At 36.8% G+C, this 23,969-nt stretch overlaps 4 protein-coding genes across 9 annotated transcripts; 3 read left to right on the plus strand and 1 right to left on the minus strand.

The window, feature by feature from the left end:
* Positions 1-1,082: 1,082 nt before the first annotated feature.
* Positions 1,083-7,457, plus strand: LOC111782947 (CBL-interacting serine/threonine-protein kinase 23-like). Of its 5 annotated transcripts, none has more exons than XM_023663802.1 (16): positions 1,083-1,918; positions 2,875-2,937; positions 3,081-3,152; positions 3,266-3,373; positions 3,484-3,564; positions 3,760-3,813; positions 3,891-4,016; positions 4,905-4,994; positions 5,296-5,415; positions 5,488-5,613; positions 5,818-5,934; positions 6,131-6,187; positions 6,269-6,343; positions 6,659-6,735; positions 7,181-7,207; positions 7,325-7,457. In XM_023663802.1, the coding sequence occupies exons 1-16, from the start codon at positions 1,715-1,717 to the stop codon at positions 7,347-7,349; spliced, it is 1,422 nt and encodes a 473-aa protein (XP_023519570.1). In that variant the 5' UTR covers positions 1,083-1,714; the 3' UTR covers positions 7,350-7,457. The 5 variants fall into 5 exon arrangements, with proteins under 5 accessions (XP_023519570.1, XP_023519569.1, XP_023519571.1 ...); XM_023663801.1 differs by having other exon boundaries at positions 6,659-6,734; positions 7,174-7,207; XM_023663805.1 differs by having other exon boundaries at positions 1,867-1,918; positions 3,068-3,152; positions 6,659-6,734; positions 7,174-7,207.
* Positions 7,458-9,809: 2,352 nt separating this feature from the next.
* LOC111782733 lies at positions 9,810-16,861 on the plus strand. 2 transcript variants are annotated; one of them, XM_023663526.1, is made up of 8 exons: positions 9,810-9,950; positions 10,498-10,747; positions 11,417-11,540; positions 11,749-12,092; positions 12,200-13,901; positions 14,233-14,474; positions 16,257-16,342; positions 16,415-16,861. In XM_023663526.1, the coding sequence occupies exons 1-7, from the start codon at positions 9,895-9,897 to the stop codon at positions 16,326-16,328; spliced, it is 2,790 nt and encodes a 929-aa protein (XP_023519294.1). In that variant the 5' UTR covers positions 9,810-9,894; the 3' UTR covers positions 16,329-16,342; positions 16,415-16,861. The 2 variants fall into 2 exon arrangements, with proteins under 2 accessions (XP_023519294.1, XP_023519293.1); XM_023663525.1 differs by having other exon boundaries at positions 16,257-16,861.
* Positions 16,862-17,326: 465 nt separating this feature from the next.
* On the plus strand, positions 17,327-18,539 carry LOC111782601 (transcription termination factor MTEF1, chloroplastic-like). The gene has a single exon (XM_023663382.1). The coding sequence runs from the start codon at positions 17,491-17,493 to the stop codon at positions 18,391-18,393; it is 903 nt and encodes a 300-aa protein (XP_023519150.1). The 5' UTR covers positions 17,327-17,490; the 3' UTR covers positions 18,394-18,539.
* Positions 18,540-19,467: 928 nt separating this feature from the next.
* Positions 19,468-22,910, minus strand: LOC111782633. The gene is made up of 7 exons (XM_023663415.1): positions 22,356-22,910; positions 21,515-22,005; positions 21,339-21,406; positions 21,129-21,182; positions 20,207-20,296; positions 19,929-20,105; positions 19,468-19,818 (listed from the first exon to the last, which is right to left on the minus strand). The coding sequence occupies exons 1-7, from the start codon at positions 22,817-22,819 to the stop codon at positions 19,774-19,776; spliced, it is 1,389 nt and encodes a 462-aa protein (XP_023519183.1). The 5' UTR covers positions 22,820-22,910; the 3' UTR covers positions 19,468-19,773.
* Between the last annotated feature and the right edge of the window lie 1,059 nt (positions 22,911-23,969).

Genomic DNA, 23,969 nt, shown 5'->3' on the forward strand with positions numbered 1-23,969 from the left:
ACCACAAGGCACGACAACACTTGTACGTATTGCAATGGTTTGTTGTCTTGATCGACATATTCTTAACCTTTTGTTAATTTCGGTATCGTAATTTTTAAAAAAATGACTATTTTGGTCGATTCGTTTCCATGTTAATCTCACATTGCAGATAAAATTTACATAAAAAAGAAAAAAAAAAAAGAATCAGAACATTTTGAGAATAGAAAGACGAAAATAACCCTTTAAAAGTATGGTCAAAACAAAGAAAAAAAGGGCAAATTTGTCATATAGTATTTAATTCTCTAATTATAAAATTAATAATGTATTAGTAGGTAATGTGAGAATTATAAAGTATTATAAAAACTGGTTGAACAAAAGTCTTCTGAGATTAGTAATTAAATATTTTGTGTTGTAATCTAAGTATGCCATTTATTTCGGTTATCATATACGAATTAATAATTTAATTAAAGAATTATTATTATATGAATAATTCAGTCACGTTGGTCGAATTTATTTAAATTAAAAAAATAAAATATGAAACTTGATTGGTCGGCATGGGCTTTAATTTATTAAATATCAATTTTAACAATAAAATATAACAACTCCTTCACATCTTACTGCACTTATTAATAAAAATAGTTTCAAATCAATTAATAAATATATTTTTAATAATATGACAAAAAGAATGTTTAAAATATATAAATTTAATTATTAAAATATAAATAAATTAATTTAAGTATTTTGGATAACTATCATCATATATATATATATAAAAGAAAATTACAATAATATTTTGTTTTTATGTATGAAAGTAGATAATATTGAATATTTGTATCCAATTAATTTTAATTTCCTAGCTGTCTCATTTCTATTGGTTGATTTATTCCATTATGATTTATTTATTTATTTAAGGATAAACAAGGACATTATATATATAAATATAAATATATTTTTACGAGTATCTTTTTCAAATCTAACATGGTAAGATTTAAAAAATAATTTATAATATTTTAACCTAATAATGTTTCAAATTTTTTTTTAATGGTATTTAATAATTATAATAATTTTTTATATAAAAAAAATATTAAAATAATTTTGAGTGGAACAATGGGGATTTGACTTTTCTTACTAAACCTAGCTTGTTCCAGGCTTCCATGTTCCCAATGAGATTAATTTTCGTCACAAATTACAGAGTTTTCTGGAGTTCATCACAAAGGCGATTCCGTTTTTTGAATTTACTGGTTCAATTCAATCGTTTTCCTTATTGAATTTGGTGTTGTTTCTTTGTTTTAGGAATTACTGTTGATGAAATTCCCACTTTGATTCTTGTTGTTTTATCTTCTTTTTTGATTCTTGGGTTGTTGCCTGCTGCGAATCCGGTCATTTTCCTTGTTTGATTTTATATGGTCCATCGATTCTCCCCGAATTCAATGGGTGGTTTTTCTGATCTGACGGTGGGTATAATTATCTCTTTCCTTTTCCCCCATCATTGATTTTCGTTTTCTTCCACCAATCTTTCTCGGCTTTTGCCTGATTTTGATTCTTGTACTTTGGGGGGGAGAGAGAGAATCTTATTAAAGAAGGGAAAGGGAAATATGAGGATGATGAAGTCTCAGATATGGCAACCCTGTAAGAAGAAGAGGTCTTGATCGGAAGGATCTAGAGAGACAGAGAGAGAGAGAGATACAGAGAGAACGAGAGAGGGGGATACAGAGAGAGAAGAGTATCATCGGAAATGGACGGCGGCGGTGGGAGGTTGAAGGCCTCGAGTTCGAGCAATGGTGGTAGAACCCGCGTGGGAAAATACGAGTTGGGTAGAACCCTAGGTGAAGGAAACTTCGCCAAGGTCAAGTTTGCTCGGAACACGGAGACCGATGACAACGTGGCGATCAAAATTCTCGACAAGGAGAAAGTTCTTAAGCACAAGATGATCAGTCAGGTATTTACAAGATATCCCTTTTTCCCCTTGATCGTTTAAGCATATGGCTTGATTATTTGTCTAATCTAATGTTTGGTTGCCGAGAAAATTGAGGAGAAAGTTAGAAGAGGTCAAAAGTTCGAACGCCAACTTGTGCTTTTGTCTCTTTCTGACGAAGTAACCAGTTGGGGTAATTGTTTACTATTTCTCTTTTTGGATCTTAAAGAATTTGAAAGAACATGGTTTGGAATTTTGACTTGGAACTTCTGTTTGTTAACATCGAATTTATGGCACCAATCTGTATATATTAGCAGACGCTTAACTTTCTGAAGTTTGTAAGAACACCGTGCGTGCTGGGACGATCAACTCGACTCCAAGAAAGAAGTTATTTGATTGCAATTTCATGGCATATCCCTTGCTGATTCTGAATCTGTTTCATCGGGATGGAGCCATTTGCCAATTTGTGATTTTACTTGATGGAAATCCTTTTTTTCCTTCATTTCTAATTCTTAATATCAAGAGAATTGGAGGAGAGACTATGAGATTTTGGCATTGTATGCTCTCCGGTTAGAACCTCAAGAGGCCCTCATGGTTTGGACTTGAGTAGGCTGGAAAAGGAATACACAGGAGTAAAAGCATCACGTGAGATGAGAACTTTTGAGCATCGTAACCACGAGGATTGTTTCTGGTGGTTAATAAGAGCCAATGTAAATAATAAAGAATTTGAGTAGTTCCACGCATTAGTTGATCTCAACTCACTGATTTTAAAGAAAAAACATCTTGCTGTTAGAAACTGATTGAATTCGGGGGCAGTTGTTACAGTGCCACCGGTATTGTCAACTTATGCTAACTTAAGCTTTTACTTTATGTATTTTCTTTTAACCGTTGGAAGGTCTATAGATTTTATTTAGAATGAGTTCGTAACACAAGTTTATGATCATTTTATTATTATTCATTCCTCTGGTTGCTTTATGCAGATTAAACGCGAGATAGCAACAATGAAATTAATTAGGCATCCAAATGTTATCCGTATGTTTGAGGTTAGACTCGTGTGTTGTTGTTTAAACTATATTTTAATTCTCTCATTTTTACGTACTCTTTCCTTAAGGTTACTTATGTTATTGGACTGTTATTTGATGTACATTTTGCATCTGAGATGACATCTAGCAGATCTTTTGTGTAGGTGATGGCTAGCAAGACCAAAATATATATTGTGTTGGAGTTTGTCACTGGTGGGGAACTATTTGATAAGATAGTAAGATTGTGATTGCTTCAGTATTCTGCCTTCGTGCATGTCAACAATCTTTGGGTGGTTGCTTTACTTCTTTTTTCTTCCCCCTAATTTCTTGTTTATTATTTTGGGATTAGGTTAGCAGAGGCAGGATGAAGGAAGATGAAGCAAGAAAGTATTTTCAGCAGCTTATTAATGCTGTGGATTATTGTCATAGCAGAGGTGTTTTTCACAGAGATCTAAAGGTGCATTTCTTTAAAATATTTATGAGAACCTCTTAACTGACTTGAGACATTGAAAGCAAAGTTTTTTAGATGATACTAGATTCAAATGTTAATATGATTTACAATCTCAGCCAGAGAATTTGCTGCTTGATGCTAATGGCGTTCTTAAAGTTTCAGATTTTGGTTTGAGTGCACTACCTCAGCAAGTTCGGGTGAGCTTGGCTAGATTTAATTTATTATATAGTTACTGTAGTTTTGTGATCTTATTTGAAGTCCAAAATAAGCATCCCTAGCACTAAAAAATGCTCAACTACGTGAAATGTTTACTTCTCAATTTCTGTAATGGCCATCTTTCGTTAATTTTGTGATCGAAATATTGGTAACTGATTTTCGATACTCTATTTCAGGAAGATGGATTACTGCACACAACTTGTGGAACACCAAACTATGTTGCTCCAGAGGTATATTCTATTAAATGTTGGTTTGAGTAAAATTTGTTCGTTTACACACAACTAATCCATTTAAATGTGTATTTTAGGTGATCAATAATAAAGGCTATGACGGGGCAAAGGCTGACTTATGGTCATGTGGTGTAATTCTTTTCGTTTTGATGGCTGGTTATTTACCCTTTGAAGATTCCAACCTGGTTGCCTTGTATAAGAAGGCAAGACTCCCTTTCCTGAACCTCCCACAGGCAACATGAAAAAGAAAAGATAAAACGAACTTATTTTCACTAAAGCTTTAATCCTTATTTGTTTTCATATTTTGTCTTGAATAATAAGAAAATAAATACGTTTTTTTCAAGTAACTTTAGGACTCACCCAAACTATTTTTACCGCTCTGTCTTGTCCTTAGTCAGCCATTCTAATTTGATTAAATTAGGCTTTCAGGCATTGGCATTTCTTGGAGGAATCATAACTCCAGGTGTTTTCCCTTAGCTGACATAGATCTGTGCCATTTTTAAAAAAAATAGGATGGGAAAATGGATTGATGAATTAAAATATGTTTGTTCCTTCCGTAAATATAAAAAAACCATTTGAGAGTTAAGTACATGGTTATATACCCTTTGTCTCTTCGAATTGTCTAATTTTTAGGCATAAGTACAACCAGATTAGTACCTCTGATGGGTTTTCTGCTAAAATTTAATTGAATCATGTTGTATTCCTGTAAAATCATCATGTTGCCTTCTTTTTTTTATCTCTTTACACTTCTTTCTGTTACCATGATTGAAAATTTTCTTACTAGGGATAAGAATCCTTCAAACTTGACAATTGTTCTTTTACTCTCTTAAACCTGCAACTGTCCATTCTTGGTTAAGCATCAATCCGGGATAAAAAATTACCTTGACAGCTACAATGTTTATTTGCTACTTGTTTATGTATATGCGCATGTATGTATGACTGGTTCTCTGTTCTTGAGTAACGTTCTTTTTTGGATAACTACGATGAAAAGGATTTCAAGTTCTGTAGTGTTCCCCGACTATACATCAAATTCCTTGATTGTATGCCATTGAATTGTTCTTTGTTAAGTTCCACGTTCATTCTATCATCAGATACACAAGGCTGAGTTCACTTGTCCACCATGGTTCTCTACAAACGCAAAGAAATTAATCAAAAGAATTTTGGATCCCAATCCCGCTACGGTGAGTTCTGACCCCTTTCTCAATTTGGTTTGGTGTTTTTCCTCTTCAAGTACAAAGATTCCAAAACCATGCTAGTTTATTGACAGAATTTTTAAGAAGCATAGATATGGTTATGAGACAGTTATGACACTGACATAGAAAAGGCGCGTTTTAAAAAAATATGTATCATTATTATACAATAAGAAAATTTTATAGTTCATGTGTTTATGTATTTCTAAAAAATTACAGCTGCTGATTATCGACTAATAAATGGGTGTTCCATTATTTAATGTTTAATATACCAGCTTGACTTTTGCAACAGAGAATTACCATTCCAGAGGTCATTGAAAATGAATGGTTTAGAAAAGGTTATAAGCCCCCCACTTTTGAACAAGCTGATATTAGTCTGGATGATGTGGATGCTATCTTCAATGAAACAGGGGTAAGCAAAGTACAATTGGGTATTTCTAATCCATCATTTAAGCAGGATCTTCATATTGCCCTTGACATTCAGGTTTCGGGTAATCTCGTAGTGGAAAGGAAAGAGGAAAGACCTGCAGCCCCTCTTACGATGAATGCATTCGAGCTCATCTCTAAATCTCAAGGCCTCAACCTCAGTTCTCTTTTTGAGAAACAAATGGTGTGTTTCCCTCTAGTACTTCAGTATTGAAAAAGCTTTCACATTGTATCTCTTCAATGAAATAGTTTTTACTTCTAGCTATAAAAAATGTTAAACTGCAATCTAATATTTGAGCTATCCATACCTACCAACTTCTTTTGTGATGATTTGTTCACTAACATTACTTTTGAATTTGAAATGAGTTGATGAAAATTGTTGTACCAGGGGCTTGTTAAACGAGAAACAAGGTTCACATCCAATCGACCTGCAAAAGAGATCCTTTCTAAAATTGAGGAAACTGCAGCACCTTTGGGTTTTGATGTGAAGAAAAATAACTACAAGGTAAATATTTTTCCTTATAAAGTTGATGATGATAAATTTGGAAAAAGAAATGCAAGTTGTGGAGGACATGATGGATACCAATTTCGACTCTTTAGTTTATCGAAGTCATTAATAATTATTTTTTATGCATTAAAATTTGATTTCCATCCAAAATTCTGTCTTCCGAGTATATCTTAATCTGATGCATTCCTTGCAGATGAAACTTCAAGGTGAAAAAACAGGTCGTAAAGGGCATTTATCAGTTGCAACAGAGGTGCTTCTCTTTTTACTTCTTTATATTTTAGAAGCTTCTATTGTATGCCAATTAGTTGAGTTATGATGGTATTATTTACAGATTTACGAGGTTGCTCCGTCACTGTATATGGTTGAGCTCCGCAAGGCGGGAGGAGATACATTAGAATTTCACAAGGTAGGATCACCATTAATGAACTCTTGGTATCTAAGAGACTAAAACATCTGTCTTTAGGTATATGTGATTCCTTAATAAACGTGATTCTGTTTGGTCCAGTGATTTTGACCTTCACGTGTTTTGAGAAGTCCATGTGCATTGAATCAAGCAATTATGTATCCCAAGTGAAATGAAAATTATCAGCAACCTTGAAGTATAAGCAATTCTAGAGTCTCTGTAGAAAGAAACCTATTTAATTGGCTGAGTGCTTTGGGATTTTGCCCGTGTAGTACTGATTCTTTTTAATATTTAAATGTGATGTGCCATTGTTTTCAGTTTTATAAGAACCTCAAAACTGGGCTGAAAGACATTGTCTGGAAACATGAAGAGGATGGAGACGAAGGAGATAGTGGTTTGTAATTCACTCATAAACTTCCGTTTGATTCTTTCGTGCTTTCTTTTCGCATCCTCTAGGTTTGTCTCTTCAGATATTGTAAATTCATACAGATTTGATATGCATTCTAAATCGACATCTTTAGAACCGACTGTTCACTATATATTTTAGTGAACGGTTGATAACCAGGATCTGGGTCCAATAGACATAGACGCACACATACATGCACATCCAATACAAAACGAAAGACAAGGATACAAAACCAAATCTCCCCTCCCTCACGATGCACAGCTAATTAGGAGACATTTAATTTCACTTGGTAGTATGAGGCTATCTTGAGTCTGTGCATACAAATGGCAGCACCCTGCTGTTGTGGCTTGATTATAACATTAATGGTTTTGGTTGTGATCGAAGAAAAGGAATACAAAAGAATAAACATCTCTCTCTATTGCTGCAGGTGCGAGTGCGAGTGCGAGTGTCTCGAAGCCGAGGTAATTATGTTTCTCTGGAAGTTGTTTGATATTGGGTTGAAGTTTGAGATAGTGGATAATACAGTCATGTACCTTGATTTTAAACTCATATGGTGTTTTTTCTGTCATTTGATTTAGCCAAGAAGTTCTCCCTGCTTACTGACAGCAGCATATTTGAACAATGTATTGTGGTTCCATCCATAAATAATCAAATATTGTTTCTATACGTGAATAAAGTTTTTGCAGAATAATAATTGTATCTGTGTTTTATTCATTCTTAATACCATATCTAAATATCTGAACAATGGTAAAAGAGTTTTACTCTGTTTTTCTTCATCCAATCCTTCTCATTTCAGAAGTTTAATTTGCGTGGAATTTACTGCCATTTTGTCTTGACAGTTTGTAAATAACAGTCTCAAAATTGCATCTTTCCGGTGGGTATCTTATACGCTCCTAATTTGCTCCGTAGATCCTTGAAGTTTGCCTTAGGTAGTGCTTTGGTGAATATAACAACTACATGATTTGTGGATGACACAAATTTGGTAATTAGGTGGCCACGAGCGACAAAATTTCTGTGTATGGTATGGAAGAACGGATTCTTTACCATATGTATAGGAGTTGTGGAGGATTTAGCAGTTGAATTCTGACATCCCTTAGTAAGAACATAATCTAGGTGAGTTCAACTCATGACACCATTGTGGTTTGCTTTGGTGAGCTCCACGATATGCAATTTTCTCTTAGGAATATATATGATTTCTGATGTGCTTGTAGTGTTGGGGCACCCTACCCAATCTACATCAGAAAAACCATAAAGATTCTGTGAACCCCTTTTGTTTAAGATTAAACCATTCCAAGTGTGCCTTTGATGTATTTCAATATGCGTTTGACTACTTTTAGATCTTTGGATTGTGTTATGGCGATCCATGTTAGTGTATTGAATCTCTATGAACAAAGAGGGAGTAGAGTTAGGGTTAGAAAGTCTGTTGTAGGGGAGGTATTGTGAGAGCCTCTCAAACCATGCTGCTTGGTGCCACATATAGAGATGAGTAATGAAAGCTCGGTGATTTTGTTATTGTAACAGCTCCAACTCATTGGCAAATATTGTTCGATTTGGCTCATTACGTATCGTCGTCAGTCTCACGATTTTATAATGTGTCTATTATATCCATATAAAGAATGTTTTGTTCTCCTCTCCAATCGATGTGGGATCTCATAGCTATGTACACCTTTCTTCTGGTTGTGGAGATGAATGAAGGCCTTCATTTCTTGTTGTTTCATTGAGCTTTAGTGTATTGTTCGAAAATTCATATGAAATAAGTTTTGAACTACCATCTATACTATTGTGATCAAAAGCGATTCATCAGAGACCATACACCAAGATATCTTTTATGAATTGGACGGTAACCTAAGAATGATATTTAACTTCTTTTTGAACACTTGGAACACACAAGGATAGGATACTTAACTTCTTTTTGAAAACTTGTCTATCTAAGACATCATTGAATTTTTATTGAATTTTTATCGTTGTGTCTAATGGATCTGACCTATTATTTAATTTTATATAATTATGTTAGATATAAAATTAAAAATTTAAGTTTCTAACAGAAATATGCATTTTTATCCAAAGAACAACTCATTCTTATAAATTTCAATTTTGCTAAGAACATTTTAAATACAAAATTAACCGTTTAAAGAATTATTAGACTTTTTTAACGTACAAGAGTGTATTAGACACAAAATTGAAAGTTATAAACTTGTTACACTATTTAAGTTCAAATGGTATTTGAAACATAAATGATAAAGTTTAGATGTATGAAGATTGTAAACTTATAGGTAACATAAATGTAATCATAATATTTTTTTTTTTAAAGTAATGACAAACAATAAATTACAAATATTTATTTTTTTAAAAGAATAATTTTATGTTGCGAATGGCCTCGGGTCCATCGGGACCCACCTAGGGCATACACTCTCGAATAGAAAAAGGTCTCCTAGCTATCTCTTAGACCAAACTAAAGTATCGATTACCAAGAAAGGGATGCACCCTACTATTCTAGGTGTTCATTGAATTGCTAATTCTTATTTGCTCGTTGTAATAGAGAGAATCAATCCCATTAAGCGTAATATATATAAGACCATAGAAAGTGTTGGATTGATTGTATAGAACAAAACAACCCCTCGACGACCGACATGGGTAGCCAACTTGAGGCATACCTGGTCTTCGGATTCACACATCAATAGTTAAGTAGCTACTATTTCAGAGTATTTTTAAAAGCTCAATGAAAATTTTGAATTTTCAATATAATTCTAAAATTTAATATTATTTTGAAAATTTAAAACTCTACAAAATTACCCATAAAAAGAAATATATATATATTTTTTAAATTTAAATGAAAATTAAGATTTATATTATATCACATAATATGTGTGGAAATGTGAAAGAATTTTTAATTTAAAGAAAGTTTTAAAAAAATGAATATTAAAATTTTTGAAAAAAAAAAATAATTTTGACCTTATCCATATGATATGATAAAATCCACGTGATAGTTTTAAATTTAAATTTTAATTAATTAATGGCACAAATGTCAGTTAGCGGTCTCAACTATAAAAGCAACAAAGACTCGAGGAAAGTTTCAATTTTTCTGGACCTGTTTGTTTTCTTTCAACACAGCTACTGAAAAATTCCAGAACAAAATCAATTCGTGAGAATGAGGGAAGAGGTAATCAGCTCAGCTGGAACTGTCGATCCAACTCCGGCCGCCAGGTACCGCTCCGCCTTCCGTTACTTGTACGAGTCTCTGGTATTTGGTCAACCTAGGGTTTTACAATTTTCTTCTTGTCCGCTGTTTTGGGGCGATTTTGTGGTGGGAAATTGTTCAACTTGGGACGCCAACCCTAATTCGTTGTTTAGAATGAAAGTGAAGTTTGAAAATCTTCCCTCGTAATTGTTTTTTTTAGGAAGAGGGAAATGGTTAATTTACGGTTGTTAGGTGTTTGTCGCGCGGAAGAAGATCTACTGTGTTTATGCTCGTAATGTGAGGCGGGTGCGAAAGGGTTATGGGTTTCTTTTGTTACATGATTAGCAACGGCTAGGAATTTTTGTGCTCAATGAGGGAGCTTAAATCACATGTTTGGGTTGAATAAAATTTTGCTTTAGGAGCTGTATATGATATCGAGGGTAATATTCAACACAACTCTAAGAGTATACATGTTATTATCTGAGTGGGTAATAATCCAAGGGTTAGATGCAGTTTGATCATTTGAATTCACATTGTCTTGCTTAGTTCTTGTTGCTCTTTGAATCTTATCAGTTCTGCTGGAGCTTCATCACCTGCTGTTCCAACAAATATTGGAAGTGTTGATGGATCAATTCGTGGACTTGGTTCAAAAGCTGCGTCTTTATCTTGTGTTGGTTCACAACCACCTCAGCCTTCCTTGAGCACTGGTGTTGGTGGTTCTGCTTTCGGCATGTCGAGATACTCTTGCAGACCATGGGAAAGGGGGGATTTGCTAAGGCGTTTGGCTACCTTTAAACCTGGAAATTGGTTTGGAAAACCTAAGGTTATAATTTTTATGATTATTGACATAAATCATGCAGTATATGTTTTACTTGGCTACCTTTGGTCCCATTGCATGAAGCTCAATTATATAATTTTCAACTCATATTTTAACTGGAGCTGATTGTGTTTGATATGGAAACCTCAGTTCTAGAACTAGCTTGTTAGAGCATTAGGATTTTCGTTACCTCTCGCTTAAACAGGAAACTGTTTGTTCTCTTGGGTTTATTGGGAGGATTATTGAGCAGATTTTAGTCTTTCTTTGTTGCCTTATTCTTGGAAGTATTAACAATTCATAAAAGTTGACCTTGTATCCAATTATATTTCATGAATTAGTTCGAACCTGGTCATCTCTTTATCTTGTTAATTTGTACATAGATGATCTCTTGAGCAATTTAAGTGAAGAAAAATTCTCTAACTACTTGATAAATTCAGTTGGTTTATAGGTGGAACCGACCTAAAGTGATGGTTTAGGTTGTCATTTTTTATAAAATAAGAATAGTTTTTATTAATTAATTGAAACTTAGGAATCTGCTTGGGATTTTATATCTCAGTTTTTTTTCCTTACAACGTTATTTTTATCTCTTAAACTACTTAAAGTACCGATGAAAAATATTCGACTGGCAATGCATTTTGAAGCTTAGGAATATTATTCTTTCTTGAACTTTCGCAGGTAGTCAATTCACTTGCATGTGCACAGAGAGGTTGGATGAACGTCGATGTTGATAAAATTGAATGTGAATCTTGTGGTAACAGTTTGAGCTTTGAATTACTACAGTCATGGACATCTGCAGAAGGTTAGATTCATTAATGGAGAGCCATTACTAAAATATATATGGTTATCTATTAGGCACCCTCCCACTCACACAAACACACACATAAAAGGAAAAAGTATATCAACACGTGAATTCTGAGTTTTTTTTTTGATGGTTCACTAATTAACTCGTGAATTCTGAATGGCTGATAATAATGACCCTTGATTCTCCTTTTTGGGTGTTATTGAAGTTCAACTTGCTGAGTTTACAAAGCAGCTGGATTCTGGGCACAAAGTCTCTTGTCCTTGGAGAGGAAATAGCTGCCCTGAAAGTTTGGTGCAGTTCCCTCCAACACCCCAGTCTGCTTTAGTTGGAGGATTTAAGGATAGATGTGATGGACTTCTGCAGTTTCAATCTTTGCCTTCTGTTGCTGCTTCTGCAATTGAACAAATGCGTATTTGTCGGAGTGCACAGCTTGATCGCTTTTTGGCACAATCCCCAAATTTCACCATGGGTGAAGTAGGTGTAAAACCGGAGGGTACACGTGAACTTCTTGAAAGCTCTCAAGATAGAGCATTCTATTTGTATTCTCAAGTAGGCTAATTTGTTTATGATATTTTTTGGTCAATATTTTAAATCCCATTTATTCTTCAGCTGATGCTTTATCATATCTAATTATTTTTTGTTTTTTCATTTTTCAGGCACAGAAAATTATTAGCCTTTGTGGATGGGAACCAAGATGGCACTTAGATGTTCAAGACTGTGAAGAGCATTCTGCACAATCAGCTCGAAATGGATGTTCTTTTGGTCCTACTGAGGCTCAGTTGCATCTTTCGCATGATGCATCTCGAAGCAAGAAAGCACTCTCTACTTCCGTTAAAAAGGACACTGGAAAGGGTAAATTGGTGGTTGAAGACCCTAGAAGTGAATTTAGATCACCTATACTAGATTGTAGCATATGTGGTGCTACAGTTAGGATATTGGACTTCCTAACGATTTCTCGACCGGCTCATTTTGCCCCTAACAACATTGACATTCCTTCTTCAAGTAAGAAAATGGGACTGACTCGTGGAGTAAGTGCAGCTAGTGGAATTAATGGATGGGTGACTGCGGATGATGCCGATAAAGAACGTATTGAAGATCGTGATGAAGTAGCAACAACAAATGAGGCACGCTTACTACCGAACATGGATGTTGATTTGAATCTGACAATGGCAGGGGGCTTAAATGTTTCTCAATCAGATAAGAATACAACCAATGAACATATTCTGAACGGGGATTTGGGAAGGGATCTAATGATTGGGCAACCTTCAGGCAGTGAGGTTGGTGATCGTGCTGCTTCATATGAATCACGAGGTCCTAGCTCCCGCAAACGCAGTTTGGATAAAGATGGGAGTTCAGATGACAGGGCACTAGTAAGGATGCATCAAGCCGATAGTGTTGAAGGAACTGTTATAGATCGTGACGGTGATGAAGTTACAGACGATAGACAATATTCAGCTGGCCCTTCAAAACGTACTCGCGATTCTGAATTTTTTGACACTTTTTGTTCGTATCAAAGAGATTCAGCAGGTGCTGGTCCAAGTCATTCCATGGGTTTAGACCTTTGCATGGATGGGGAAAAATTTAATTCATTTCAGCAAGGAGGTGATCAATGTACTGGAATTCAATCAGCTAGGGATTCGACCCGTGCATCATCTGTCATTGCAATGGACACATTGTGTCATAATGATGGTGAGGACTCTATGGAAAGTGTTGAGAATTATCCTGGGGATGTTGATGATGTTCATTTCCCCTCTTCCAGTACACATGGGAATTTAGACAATAATGAAACTTCAGAATTGATACATAGCAATCAAGCTCAGCAGAGCGTTTTTCTTCGACCGGCTTCTGAAGTTCCTGGTGAAATGGGTGTGAGTAGTACAAATAACGGTGAAGAAATATTCAATGCTGATACCATCACTACTCAGGCAAGGGATGTGTTTAGTTTTGGAATAAGTGGTGGAAGTGTTGGAATGTGTGCAAGTCATGAGGCTGAAATTCATGGGGCTGATGCATCGGTTCATAGGACTGATAGTGTTGTTGGTGATGTTGAACCCAGAATAGAAGATGCCGAGAATCAGGGACAAACTGGTGAGTCTGCCCCTGATCCTGGACTAATGGATGAGATTGTGCCTGAGGACATCATCAGGGAAGACCCTCATGGTGATAGCCAAGAGATGTTTTCTCGGCCAGTAGAAAGAGCTGATAGTGGATCAAAAATCGATGGCTCTGCTAAAGACGATTCTGTTGAAAGTGGTGGAAAGACAAGTCAGAGTTGCAAAACAATCCTAGTGAATAGCAGTCACAATGCTGATACACGACCAACTCATGGACAAAATAAGATCGACGATCCAAATGCAGGTATAGTTTTAGAATTCAGCATAGTAGAACCTGGTGTAGTAAACGAGAAACCTAGCTACTACCTCCTTCAACATCGGTCCTTTTACTTTCGGTTTTCAATTGTCCTCGTTACCTCAAATAACTTAGCTTGTGAATAGTTTACTGATACTGTGGCTGTAGAATCTTGAAAACTAACGCGATAATCTGGATTTATAACTTAATCTACCATTTGATATGGGCTGATTGGAAGGTGTATGTGTTGTTTCTTAAATCTCTGACGTAGCGATTTGACCTCATGAAACATTTTATTCCTATTTTCTTCTGTTTGTGATGTTGAACCCTTCTTTTTCAGAGCCACAAAAAGGGGAAAGCAGTTATGAAATAGAGTTTGATCCGATTGTCCATCACAATCAATTTTGCCCCTGGGTAAATGGAAATGTTGCTGCTGCTGGCAGTACGAGTAGTGGCTCCAATGCCGATGCAGTTGCTCTAAGTGGCTGGCAGCTGACGTTAGATGCACTCAATGCTCTGCAGTCCCTCGAACGTACAGGAGTTCAGACGTTGCAATCTGAGTCAGCAGCATCTCTTTACAAGGTTGGCTTCCTTCTATAATACATATTTTGTCTTTCTACAAATCATAGAAAAATGAAAGCAGATCTGATTTCTCTTTTCATTGAAGCAATACATGAGTTCTTGATTCTATATAAGCTAAAAATTATGGCTGCAGGGCACTCAATAGCATAACCCTAAAATTGCACTCCTTAACTTTGTGGGTTGTTGTCATCATCATTGTAGAAATCTATGGTGCAATAACCTTATTGGCGAAGTTTATTTTGTCCCCTGTTTAAAAAGGGTGCAGTGCGTGCCTTTTGTGGGAGAAAATCACCTCGACTCGGTAAGGTAAAAAAAACCTTCTTTTTTGGGGGGTAAGAAAAGAAACCTCATCGAAGCACGTATATTGTCACGACCTCCAATGTAATATGGGTCGATGACTTTCAAACCTCCGAATGTGGGCTTAAAGGGACATCTTAAGTGCCAGAAGCTCAAGAGTCAAGTTTATGTGTCTTCTTATGCAAGTCCTGTCAGGCAAATAACTCTTTTCCATCATATGGGTGGTAGAGCTAGTTTGCCTTAGGAAACCAAACTTAAGAACAACATAGAAACACCACTCATTTCATCAGCAATGAGAAAATGATAAATTTCTTTTCTCCGCCAAATGGAGAAATCATTAGAGGGCGGCATAGTGCACAAATCTCTAACATCTTAGGAAAACTCATGTTTTTAACCAAAGAGCCCACATAACAACTGTGAACCATATGCCCTGCCAACGAACCTTCCAATTTTATCGGATGTCCCCGAAGGAACAACCTTGCCTCAACCAATGAAGGATGAAGGATGATAGAGGAACTCTCCTCGCCAAATGTCGACAAGGAAACTCACAGTCCCGATTTAAATCAGAACACTGTAACAAGTGGCCTAAATATAGGAATAGAACTGATAATAAACTAGTCAGTGGTGACCTATGTCTTCAGCCACCTGCATGTGCTTGCTGAAAATGCAAAATCGGAAAAGACGGTATGGAGGAACTTCCCTTTTAATATGACATCTGTGGTTTAGAGTATCATCTTTTTAGGTCCCTAAAGTTTCTCAAAGACATGAACCCTTTGATATGGAGTAAGAGGTAGAGATTGGGAAAGAAGGAAGCACAAAAAATGATCTAGAACGTAGCATTAAAGAATGGAGGAACAATGTAATACATTGAGAAACGTTGCTGTATTATAGAATCACAAATAGAAGTTTCCTCATAACCTTGCTCGTCTAGAAGTTTCCTTAAAGACAAAAAGAAGTCCTATGGCTTCAATTCACTTAATATATATTATTTTTCCGCTTCGAGCTTGTGGCTTGAAAGGAACAATAGAATCTTCGCAGTAGGAAGCAGTAGGAAGACGACATATCGTTGCCTCTTAATTTTTTTTTCTTTATAGCTCTATCTTGGTATACACTTCATATTTTTCAACAACTATGGTTTCTGATTCACTCTTGTTCAATTGAGAGCCTGTTCTCTATTTTGCTTTGGCTTGGGGTTGTCTATGAATTTTTTTCTTTGTCTTAAAAAGTATAGCAAGTCGCTCAAGAACTCTAAGGAGTTGGTATTGGAGGAGGGATAAGCAGTAGGTAATGGTCCAAGGAGACATCAACTCTCCTTGTGAAGGGTATTGCTCGAGGGTTAGATTCGATTCTATTATCGTCATTGTCTGTCTTTTACTTCAACTTTCTTAGTACCTTGCAGGAAATTGGAACAAAAATAAAACAGTATCTGAATGTTAAATCACTGAATATAGTATCCTCTACATCAATTCGAATACGCTCTTGCAGGACGATCATCGTGGTAAAAAACTGCTGCGACAACACTCAGCCAGCAGAAGCCAGGGAAACCTTGAGACATGAGCTCCGAATTGAAAGTATTCACAAACTCACATACTGTCATCTCTTAACTATAAGAAATATCTGCTGAATATCATATTTCTTGTCAGCACTCTGCTAGTTTGTTGATGATGAATGGACATCTAGTTTTAGGAAACACAGTCTCGAGCTTAAGCGAGAAAGGAAACCAGGCAATGCGGGGCAGCATGATTCTGACTTAGCCTTCCTCATTTCTTTTTCCAGAGCCAAGTAAAACCGACTCGAGTTATAATTTTTCCAGTGCTGGTTTTGCTCGTGTTCCATTTGGAGAACACTCGAGTAACTTCATAACTTTTTATGTTTCTTGTTGCAGAATGATTGGTTTTGCAGTGTTTTTTTTCTAGTTATAGCATCTCTGTTTATGTCTGTTGTAATTGTAAACGCTTTTCACTGTCTTCGTGAAGGTGATTATCCCGAGTCGATATCACGGATTTATATTTCAAATAATTGTAGTCTTGAAAACATACTGGAACTGTTGTAGCTCTTACAGATATGTATTAGAAGTAGATTTATCACTACTCTGTCGATCAGTGTCAATGATAAGGTCTGGAGATGACCATTAAATTCCTTCTGTTGTTGATGGTGTGGAAGAAATAAAAGAACTCTCTAAAGCAGTAAACCTAGCACTAAACCAACAATCATATATATTTATAGTAATACTAGTTGATCTTTTCAATTGAATTCAAAAAAGCGTAGGCGATTGGTTCGATCTTGAAACGCATTAGCTGTCCGCTATCCGGTTGGGCAACTTGATCCTCTTCCCCAAGGATTCCAGATGAGGGAACCAGTATAAGAACTAGCACGGATGGAAGTGAAACTAGAACGGAGAGTTCTAATCGAAAGTATAAACATTATATCTACAATTTCGAAAATTATTATAAGCATGCTAAATTAGGTAATACTGCCCGAGCTTTAGAAAGTGAATGTGAATGGGTATCGTATCAGCTCCAGGGATAAAACAGAGATAAAATGTGATGAAACCCACCAAGAAAGTTTGAGGCCTTTGTGCCGATTCCTCACCCAAACAAAAACAATCTTCGAAATCCAATCTCAGCCAATCATCTTCCACAAAATTCCCATAAAATATATACTTACACTGAATCGATGTCCCTTCTGGACAGTAGCAGGCCATCTCTGTCCCTCCACCATGCCTGCAGCTGCTTTTCCTTCTTCTTTCTGCTTCTCCTCTCATGAACTCTCTGCTTCTCCCTCAAATTCCCAGCAACCGAACACTTTCTTGGCCGCCAAACCCAAAAGCCTCTTCCACAAGCATCCTCTCTACACGCCGCTTCATTCCACTCTGTCTTCCCAAATCAAAGAGAAAATCCTCTGCCTTGAAATCATGGGTGTGGATGCTGGAAAGGCTCTTTCCCAGAATCCTTCTCTCCACTCTGTAACTCTTGAATCCATTCATTCTGTGATATCCTTTCTCCAATCCAAAGGAATTCACCAAAAGGACTTCGCCAAGATCTTTGGAATGTGTCCCAAAATCCTCACGTCTGATGTTAAAGCTGACTTAATCCCAGTTTTCAGTTTCCTGTCAGAAGACCTTAAAATCCCAGATCAGAATTTCAGAAGGGTCATTAACAAGTGCCCTAGATTGCTTGCTTCAAGTGCCAAAGACCAGCTGAAACCAGCTTTGTTTTACCTACAAAGACTTGGGTTTAAGGATTTGGAGGCCTTGGCTTACCAGGACTCTGCTTTGCTGGTTTCAAGTGTGGAGAAGACCTTGATTCCCAAACTCAAGTATTTGCAGAGTTTGGGATTCTCGAGGAGTGAAACTGTGGGGATGGTTTTAAGGTGTCCGGCTCTGCTCACTTTCAGTATTGAAAATAACTTAAAGCCTAAGTTTGAGTATTTCTCTGGGGAGATGCAGAGGAAAGTGGAGGAGCTCAAGGACTTCCCTCAGTATTTTGGGTTCAGCTTGGAGAAGAGGATAAAGCCAAGGTATGTGGAGACAGTGCAGAGTGGAAAGAACGTGGCTTTGCCTCTTATGCTTAAGGCCACTGATGATGAGTTTAAAGAGTTGTTAAGAGAAGAGGGTGGTTGAATCTCTCTCTCTTTCTCTTCTTTGTGGCTTATAGAAAGGGAGGCTGATCTTTTCTGTTCTTGCCCCATTATGTTTTACTCTGTAAATCACTATGACTTATAAAAGCTTCATGAGCAGTGGCAGTTCATCATGATATGGGTTTTTCTGATCTGGGTTTCATACTCCTAATCCTCCATACTTTCACTGTTGATCTAACTAAACTCATCTGGGTTCCATCATGATATGGGTTTTTCTGATATGGTTCTCATTTTGATCGACATTCTTTAAGTTGATGAATGTTATCTTTCACGTTTATAGTTAATCATAGCTCAAGCAAGATTAAGCATAGCATATGAAACTCACTTCAGCTCCTCAATGGTCAAATTTTCTGTATGAATTCCTGTCTTTGCCCCGTTTAATTCAGGTTTGTGCATGCAAAAAATCACTAGTTCACAAGATGGCAATAACAGAGGCCTCTTGATTCTGTTTAGCTACGAAGAACTATAACGGTCCAAGCCCACTGCTAGTAGATATTGTTCTCTTTGAGCTTTTCCTTCCGAGCTTCCCCTCAAGGTTTTTAAAACGCGTCTGCTAGGGAATGCTAGGGAGAAGCTTTTACACCCTTATAAAGAATATTTCGTTCCTCTCTCCAATCGATGTGAGATCTCACAATCCACCTGTCTTTAGGGCCCAGCGTTCTCATTGGCACACCACTTGGTGTCCACCCCTCTTCGGGACCTAGTGTCCTCGTTGACACACCGTTTGGTATCCACTCCCTTCGGGGCTCAGCGTCCTTGCTGGCACACCGCCCGGTGTCTGGCTCTGATACCATTTGTAATCATTCAAGCTCACCGCTAACAAATATTGTCCTCTTTGGGCTTTCTCTTTCGAGTTTACCCTCAAGGTTTTTAAAACGTGTCTGCTAGGGAGAGGTTTCCACACTCTCTTATAAAGAATGTTCCGTTCCCCTCTCCAACCGATGTGGGATCTTACAGTCCACCCTCCTTCGCAACCCACGCTACCACTCGTTCCTCTCTCCAATCGATGTGAGATCTCATAACTTCTCCATAACCAGGAAAGAACAAGGAAAGAACATGGGTCTGAACATCTATTTATATAAATCTATCGAAATGTGTTTGTACATATGCAAAGCGCAAGTGTTCAGCAATCATCTTTAGAATGTAGCTGCACAATGAAATACAAGTCTACACATACACTACACATATATGCAGACATATCTTACATACAGAACAGGCCGGAGTTTACCTGATTTTCTGTTTTACACAACTTTCTTAATACATAATCAGGTCCACTCTCGAATTCTTAATGCAAAATGAGTATCACCTTGTGAATGTTCCAGATTTGCTGCTACTTTCTTGAGCTTCACACTGAAATTAGGCTCTAGTTGAGGAAAACATCTTGGGATATATATACAGCCCACGCTTCCTATTAAAGAACAGGGACAAACAAAATCAAAACTGTTGATCTGGTGTTTGATTTCAAGTTCGTGATTACATAGGATAGCCATTAATTATGTTGCATGAACAAAAAGTTACCTGAAGGATGGTAAAAGCCTTCTCCGCAACATATTTTTGCAGCATTGTCGCTCCTCTTTGCTGCAGCTTGTCTGGGTGTAGACACAATCTTGCTTTTTGATAAGCCTTCTTCATTTGTGAGCCTCCAATCAGGTTTGTCAAGGATATTGGAGACCACCCACTACTTGACCACAATATCTGTATTAATCCCACACAATGGCTGCATGTTGTTAGATCAAAGGCTATAACATGAAGAGGAGGGAGATGTGAACGATGTTATTCAACACTGAAGAACTTACGTAATGAAGCGTAGAAAGTAGCAAGCGGATGTTGGTCTCCTTGCCAGCTGACCATAACTTTATTTTCTCATCTAATCCTTCCAATTCTTTCTGTAATTTTGACATTAGGAGAATAAACAGAGATCAAAAACTGGTTCCTTAGTAAGAAAGAATATGAGCAACATGCCTAAGTTTCATGATATAGAGGATTGTATTACTTCCATCCACCATGTAGGTAGCCGAATAAATACTTAGTCCTCAAATTAAACTAACCCATTTCAAGTCTTGTCCCTGGTACATGATGAGATAATTTTTCTGCCACATAGCCATGTTACAGCCCAAGCCCACTGCTAGTAGATATTGTCCTCTTTGGGTTTTCTCTTTCGGGCTTCCCCTCAAGATTTTTAAAACGCGTCTGCTAGGGTGAAACCGACGTGGGATCTCACAATCCACCCCCTTCATGCCCAGCGTCCTTGCTGACACTCGTTCCTCTCTCCAATCGATGTGGGATCTCACAATACACCCGCCTTCGGGGCCTAGCGTCCTCGCTGGCACATCGCCCGATGTCCACCCCCTTCAGGGTTCACCATCCTCGCTAGCACACTGCCCGGTGTCCACCTCCTTCGAGCCTCACCGTCCTCACAGACATACTGCTCGGTGTCTGGCTCTAATACCATTTGTAAGCAGATATTGTCCTCTTTGGGCTTTCCTTTTCGGGCTTCATCTCAAGGTTTTTAAAACGCGTCTACTAGGGAGAGGTTCCCACACCCTTATAAAGAATGTTTCATTCCCCTCTCCAACTGGTGTGAGATCTCACACAATCAATCAGGAAAATATCCCATAGTGAAAATGAAAATATCCTAGAGTGAAAATGGAAATATCCTAGAGTGAAAATGAAATGATGCCCTGCTTACAAATATGAAGCCTTGTGACAATTACTTACATCAATGTCAACCCGTGGCTTTCCTCCTTCAACTTTTACATCTTTCTGGTGTGTCTGAGGCAGAAACAAGAGCAACCAGTTAGGCAAAGCACCTTACTTAGTACACCATCACAAGAAAACTTCAATGAACTCAATGCACAGATTCTTTCAAGCATAATCCAGAATGTTTTTTCATCAATATTTAGATTAGATGAACAGTATGAACGTTACCTCTGCGGGCTGTGACAATCCATTTCCATTCAACTGCTGACCTGAAGATTCAAATGAAACAGGTCTTCCTGCAAAACAAAAAGAGGCCACTACTGTTAGAACTTTCACTATTGAGTTTATACATTCATATAAAACAGGTCCTGCATGGAAATACATGAGCTGTTACTGAAGTTCACCTTCTTCTTCCCCAGATTGCTCACTTTCTTGTTGTCTACCACTCAAATCTGTCTCAGATACAGGACTTTGATACTTTGATTTAGCCCAAGCAATTGCTTCATCAATGGAAACTTCTTCTCTATATTCTTCTCTATTGATGGAAGTTATCTCAATGACATAAGAACTCATAGCATCTTCGTCGTCCTCGTCGTCTTCTGGTAAAACATTACAGTAAATTCCACTATAGTCAACTGGATCCTCACAGTGTGAAGAACCAGCAGATGATGGGGAGTTTTGTTCCAAATCATCCACACAGATCTTGATGCTTCTAAATGAATTTGGTTCCAGACTAATGGTTTCTGGGGACGACACGGGTACTCCGAACACATGGCCCGAGCTTCTGTAACTATCATAATGTTCATTTTCCACATACGGGTTATCGATATGAGGCATTTCTTGTTCCTTGAACATGGTTCTGTATGAGCTCCACTTTGTTGGGACATTGCTTGGCCTATTTCAATCAAATTAAATTAAGGAACAATGAACAACGTTAAACCAAGTGCTAGACAATGCTGGTCAAATCAAGCTTCAAAACAGCATCAATTTACAGACATTTGTAATGAAAACCATTCAAGATTTATCATTAATGTCTATGCAAAGTCATCAATAAAACAAAATTGGTTACTGCTATGAATCAAAACCTATATTGATTATCAATTCTTTCTCAGTTATGCCCATAAAACAGCCAAACGATATCAAACAACAAATGAAAAATGACCTAAGCCTTAAGAGCATACATGTCCAATCGAATAATCCAAAATAGGGTTTAGGCCCCCTCACATTCTCCAGAACACAACCAACCTGAGATTTGAAGACGACGAAGGGAATGCCACGTCATCTCCGATGATCGGCCGAAAGGGGCTGGATACCGAAGACGAGTTCGATCTGGTGAATTCCTTGGAGTTCGGTTCTGACCTATCTCTCGATTGTCGGCCGTCTTCCGATCCAAAAATAAAGCGATAAAACCTATCCTCTTTAATAGGGATTCTGAAGGCCGGCAAGCTCCGGCCGCCCTTCTGCGGCTGAGAAACTAACTCGGGGGATTGGAATACTTCTTCGTAGAAGGAAGTGGAGTCTTTACCCTCAATCGTGTCGGAAAATTGCCTGAAGAGGATGGTCCGTGGCGGACCGCCGAAGACATCGGAGAAGTCATCGGCGTCGAAAGTTGCAGCACGAGAACATGTAGGTTTGGCCATGGTTTCGTGTTCCGATCTCCGGGAACGAAACTGTGGAATTCCAAAACGGACTCGCCAGCAATGGTCCATTTCCCGGCGAGATTCTGAGGAAAAAGAGAATGAAGAAATATAAGGTGGTGGTGGTGGCGGCGGCGGTGGTAGTGGCAGTGGCAAAACACCATGAAAATAAATGGAAGCTCTGCCTTCATGTATATTTATCCAACAATGTGGGCTGAAGTGGAAAAAGCTGTTAACTACTTTTTACCGTCACTTTTTTTAAATAAATAAATAAATAAATAAAATAAAATAAAATAAAAATGATTTGTTTGTTTATTTATTATTTTTATAAATATTCAAACCTTTTTCTTTTTAATTTAAAAATAATATTTGTAATATCCTTTGTTTTCTTTTTTTGGGACAGAGATTAAAAATGTAATAAATAGTTTAAAGGTTCTTTTAACATAATTTACTTTTATAAATAAAAGTTAAAAACAAATTACTGTCAATATAGAGACGAAAATTATCTATCCACACCTCATAGATTATCTTCAATTTTTTAATGTTATTTTTGAAAGTTCACTAACGAAAATGGTATTTAAAAAAAAAAAAGTTTTTTTTAAGTTTTTTTTTTTGGTATTAATAACACGAAAACTTAAAGTTAAATACTTTTGAAAGCTAAAAAAATAGTATTTTTTTTAAATAAAATATTAATTATCGTAAAAATGTTTTTAAATTTATTTAAACTGAGATTTTTTTAAAAAAAGTTTTAAAAGTATTATTAAAAATCTTAAAAAGGTGCTGAAAAGAAGACGTGTTACCTGGGGCCCACGACAGCAGCACACGCGTCGGCCAGCTGGAGGAGGAGCCTAGTTATCTGGGGCCCACGACATTAAACACAAATATAATTATAAAAAAAAAACTTAATTTTCTAATAAGATGGTAATTTGTTTTTAGTAAGATTATGTCAATTTCTAATTCATTAAATATTTTTTAAAAACAGAAAATTGTATTTACACAGTATCTTTATTTTTTAGCAATAAAAAAAGAGAGAAAAAAAAATCAAAATTTGGAATAAGGTTTATTTTGCATCTTATAGTCACGACATTTCCCTGACATAATTACATTATTGTTTATAAGGGTGAAGACTGTTCCCACACACCAACATGAGTCATTTTAACATATTTTATCCTTACACGCATGCATCATAGAAAAATTCCTAAAAGATCCCCCAACATAGAAT

This window comes from Cucurbita pepo, chromosome LG20 (assembly GCF_002806865.2).
Source record: "Cucurbita pepo subsp. pepo cultivar mu-cu-16 chromosome LG20, ASM280686v2, whole genome shotgun sequence".
NCBI lineage: Eukaryota > Viridiplantae > Streptophyta > Magnoliopsida > Cucurbitales > Cucurbitaceae > Cucurbita > Cucurbita pepo.

Coding starts and splice junctions, on each gene's coding strand:
- LOC111782633 (XM_023663415.1), bottom strand. CDS start 22,819: ATGGACCATTGCTGGCGAGTCCGTTTTGGAATTCCACAGTTTCGTTCC. Junction 21,407..21,514: donor GCAATCTGGGGAAGAAGAAG/GTGAACTTCAGT, acceptor TTTGTTTTGCAG/GAAGACCTGTTTCATTTGAA. Junction 20,106..20,206: donor TACTTTCTACGCTTCATTAC/GTAAGTTCTTCA, acceptor GGATTAATACAG/ATATTGTGGTCAAGTAGTGG.
- LOC111782733 (XM_023663525.1), top strand. CDS start 9,895: ATGAGGGAAGAGGTAATCAGCTCAGCTGGAACTGTCGATCCAACTCCG. Junction 12,093..12,199: donor CATTCTATTTGTATTCTCAA/GTAGGCTAATTT, acceptor TTCATTTTTCAG/GCACAGAAAATTATTAGCCT. Junction 13,902..14,232: donor GATCGACGATCCAAATGCAG/GTATAGTTTTAG, acceptor CTTCTTTTTCAG/AGCCACAAAAAGGGGAAAGC.
- LOC111782947 (XM_023663801.1), top strand. CDS start 1,715: ATGGACGGCGGCGGTGGGAGGTTGAAGGCCTCGAGTTCGAGCAATGGT. Junction 1,919..2,874: donor AGCACAAGATGATCAGTCAG/GTATTTACAAGA, acceptor TGCTTTATGCAG/ATTAAACGCGAGATAGCAAC. Junction 2,938..3,080: donor ATGTTATCCGTATGTTTGAG/GTTAGACTCGTG, acceptor TCTTTTGTGTAG/GTGATGGCTAGCAAGACCAA.
- LOC111782601 (XM_023663382.1), top strand. CDS start 17,491: ATGCCTGCAGCTGCTTTTCCTTCTTCTTTCTGCTTCTCCTCTCATGAA.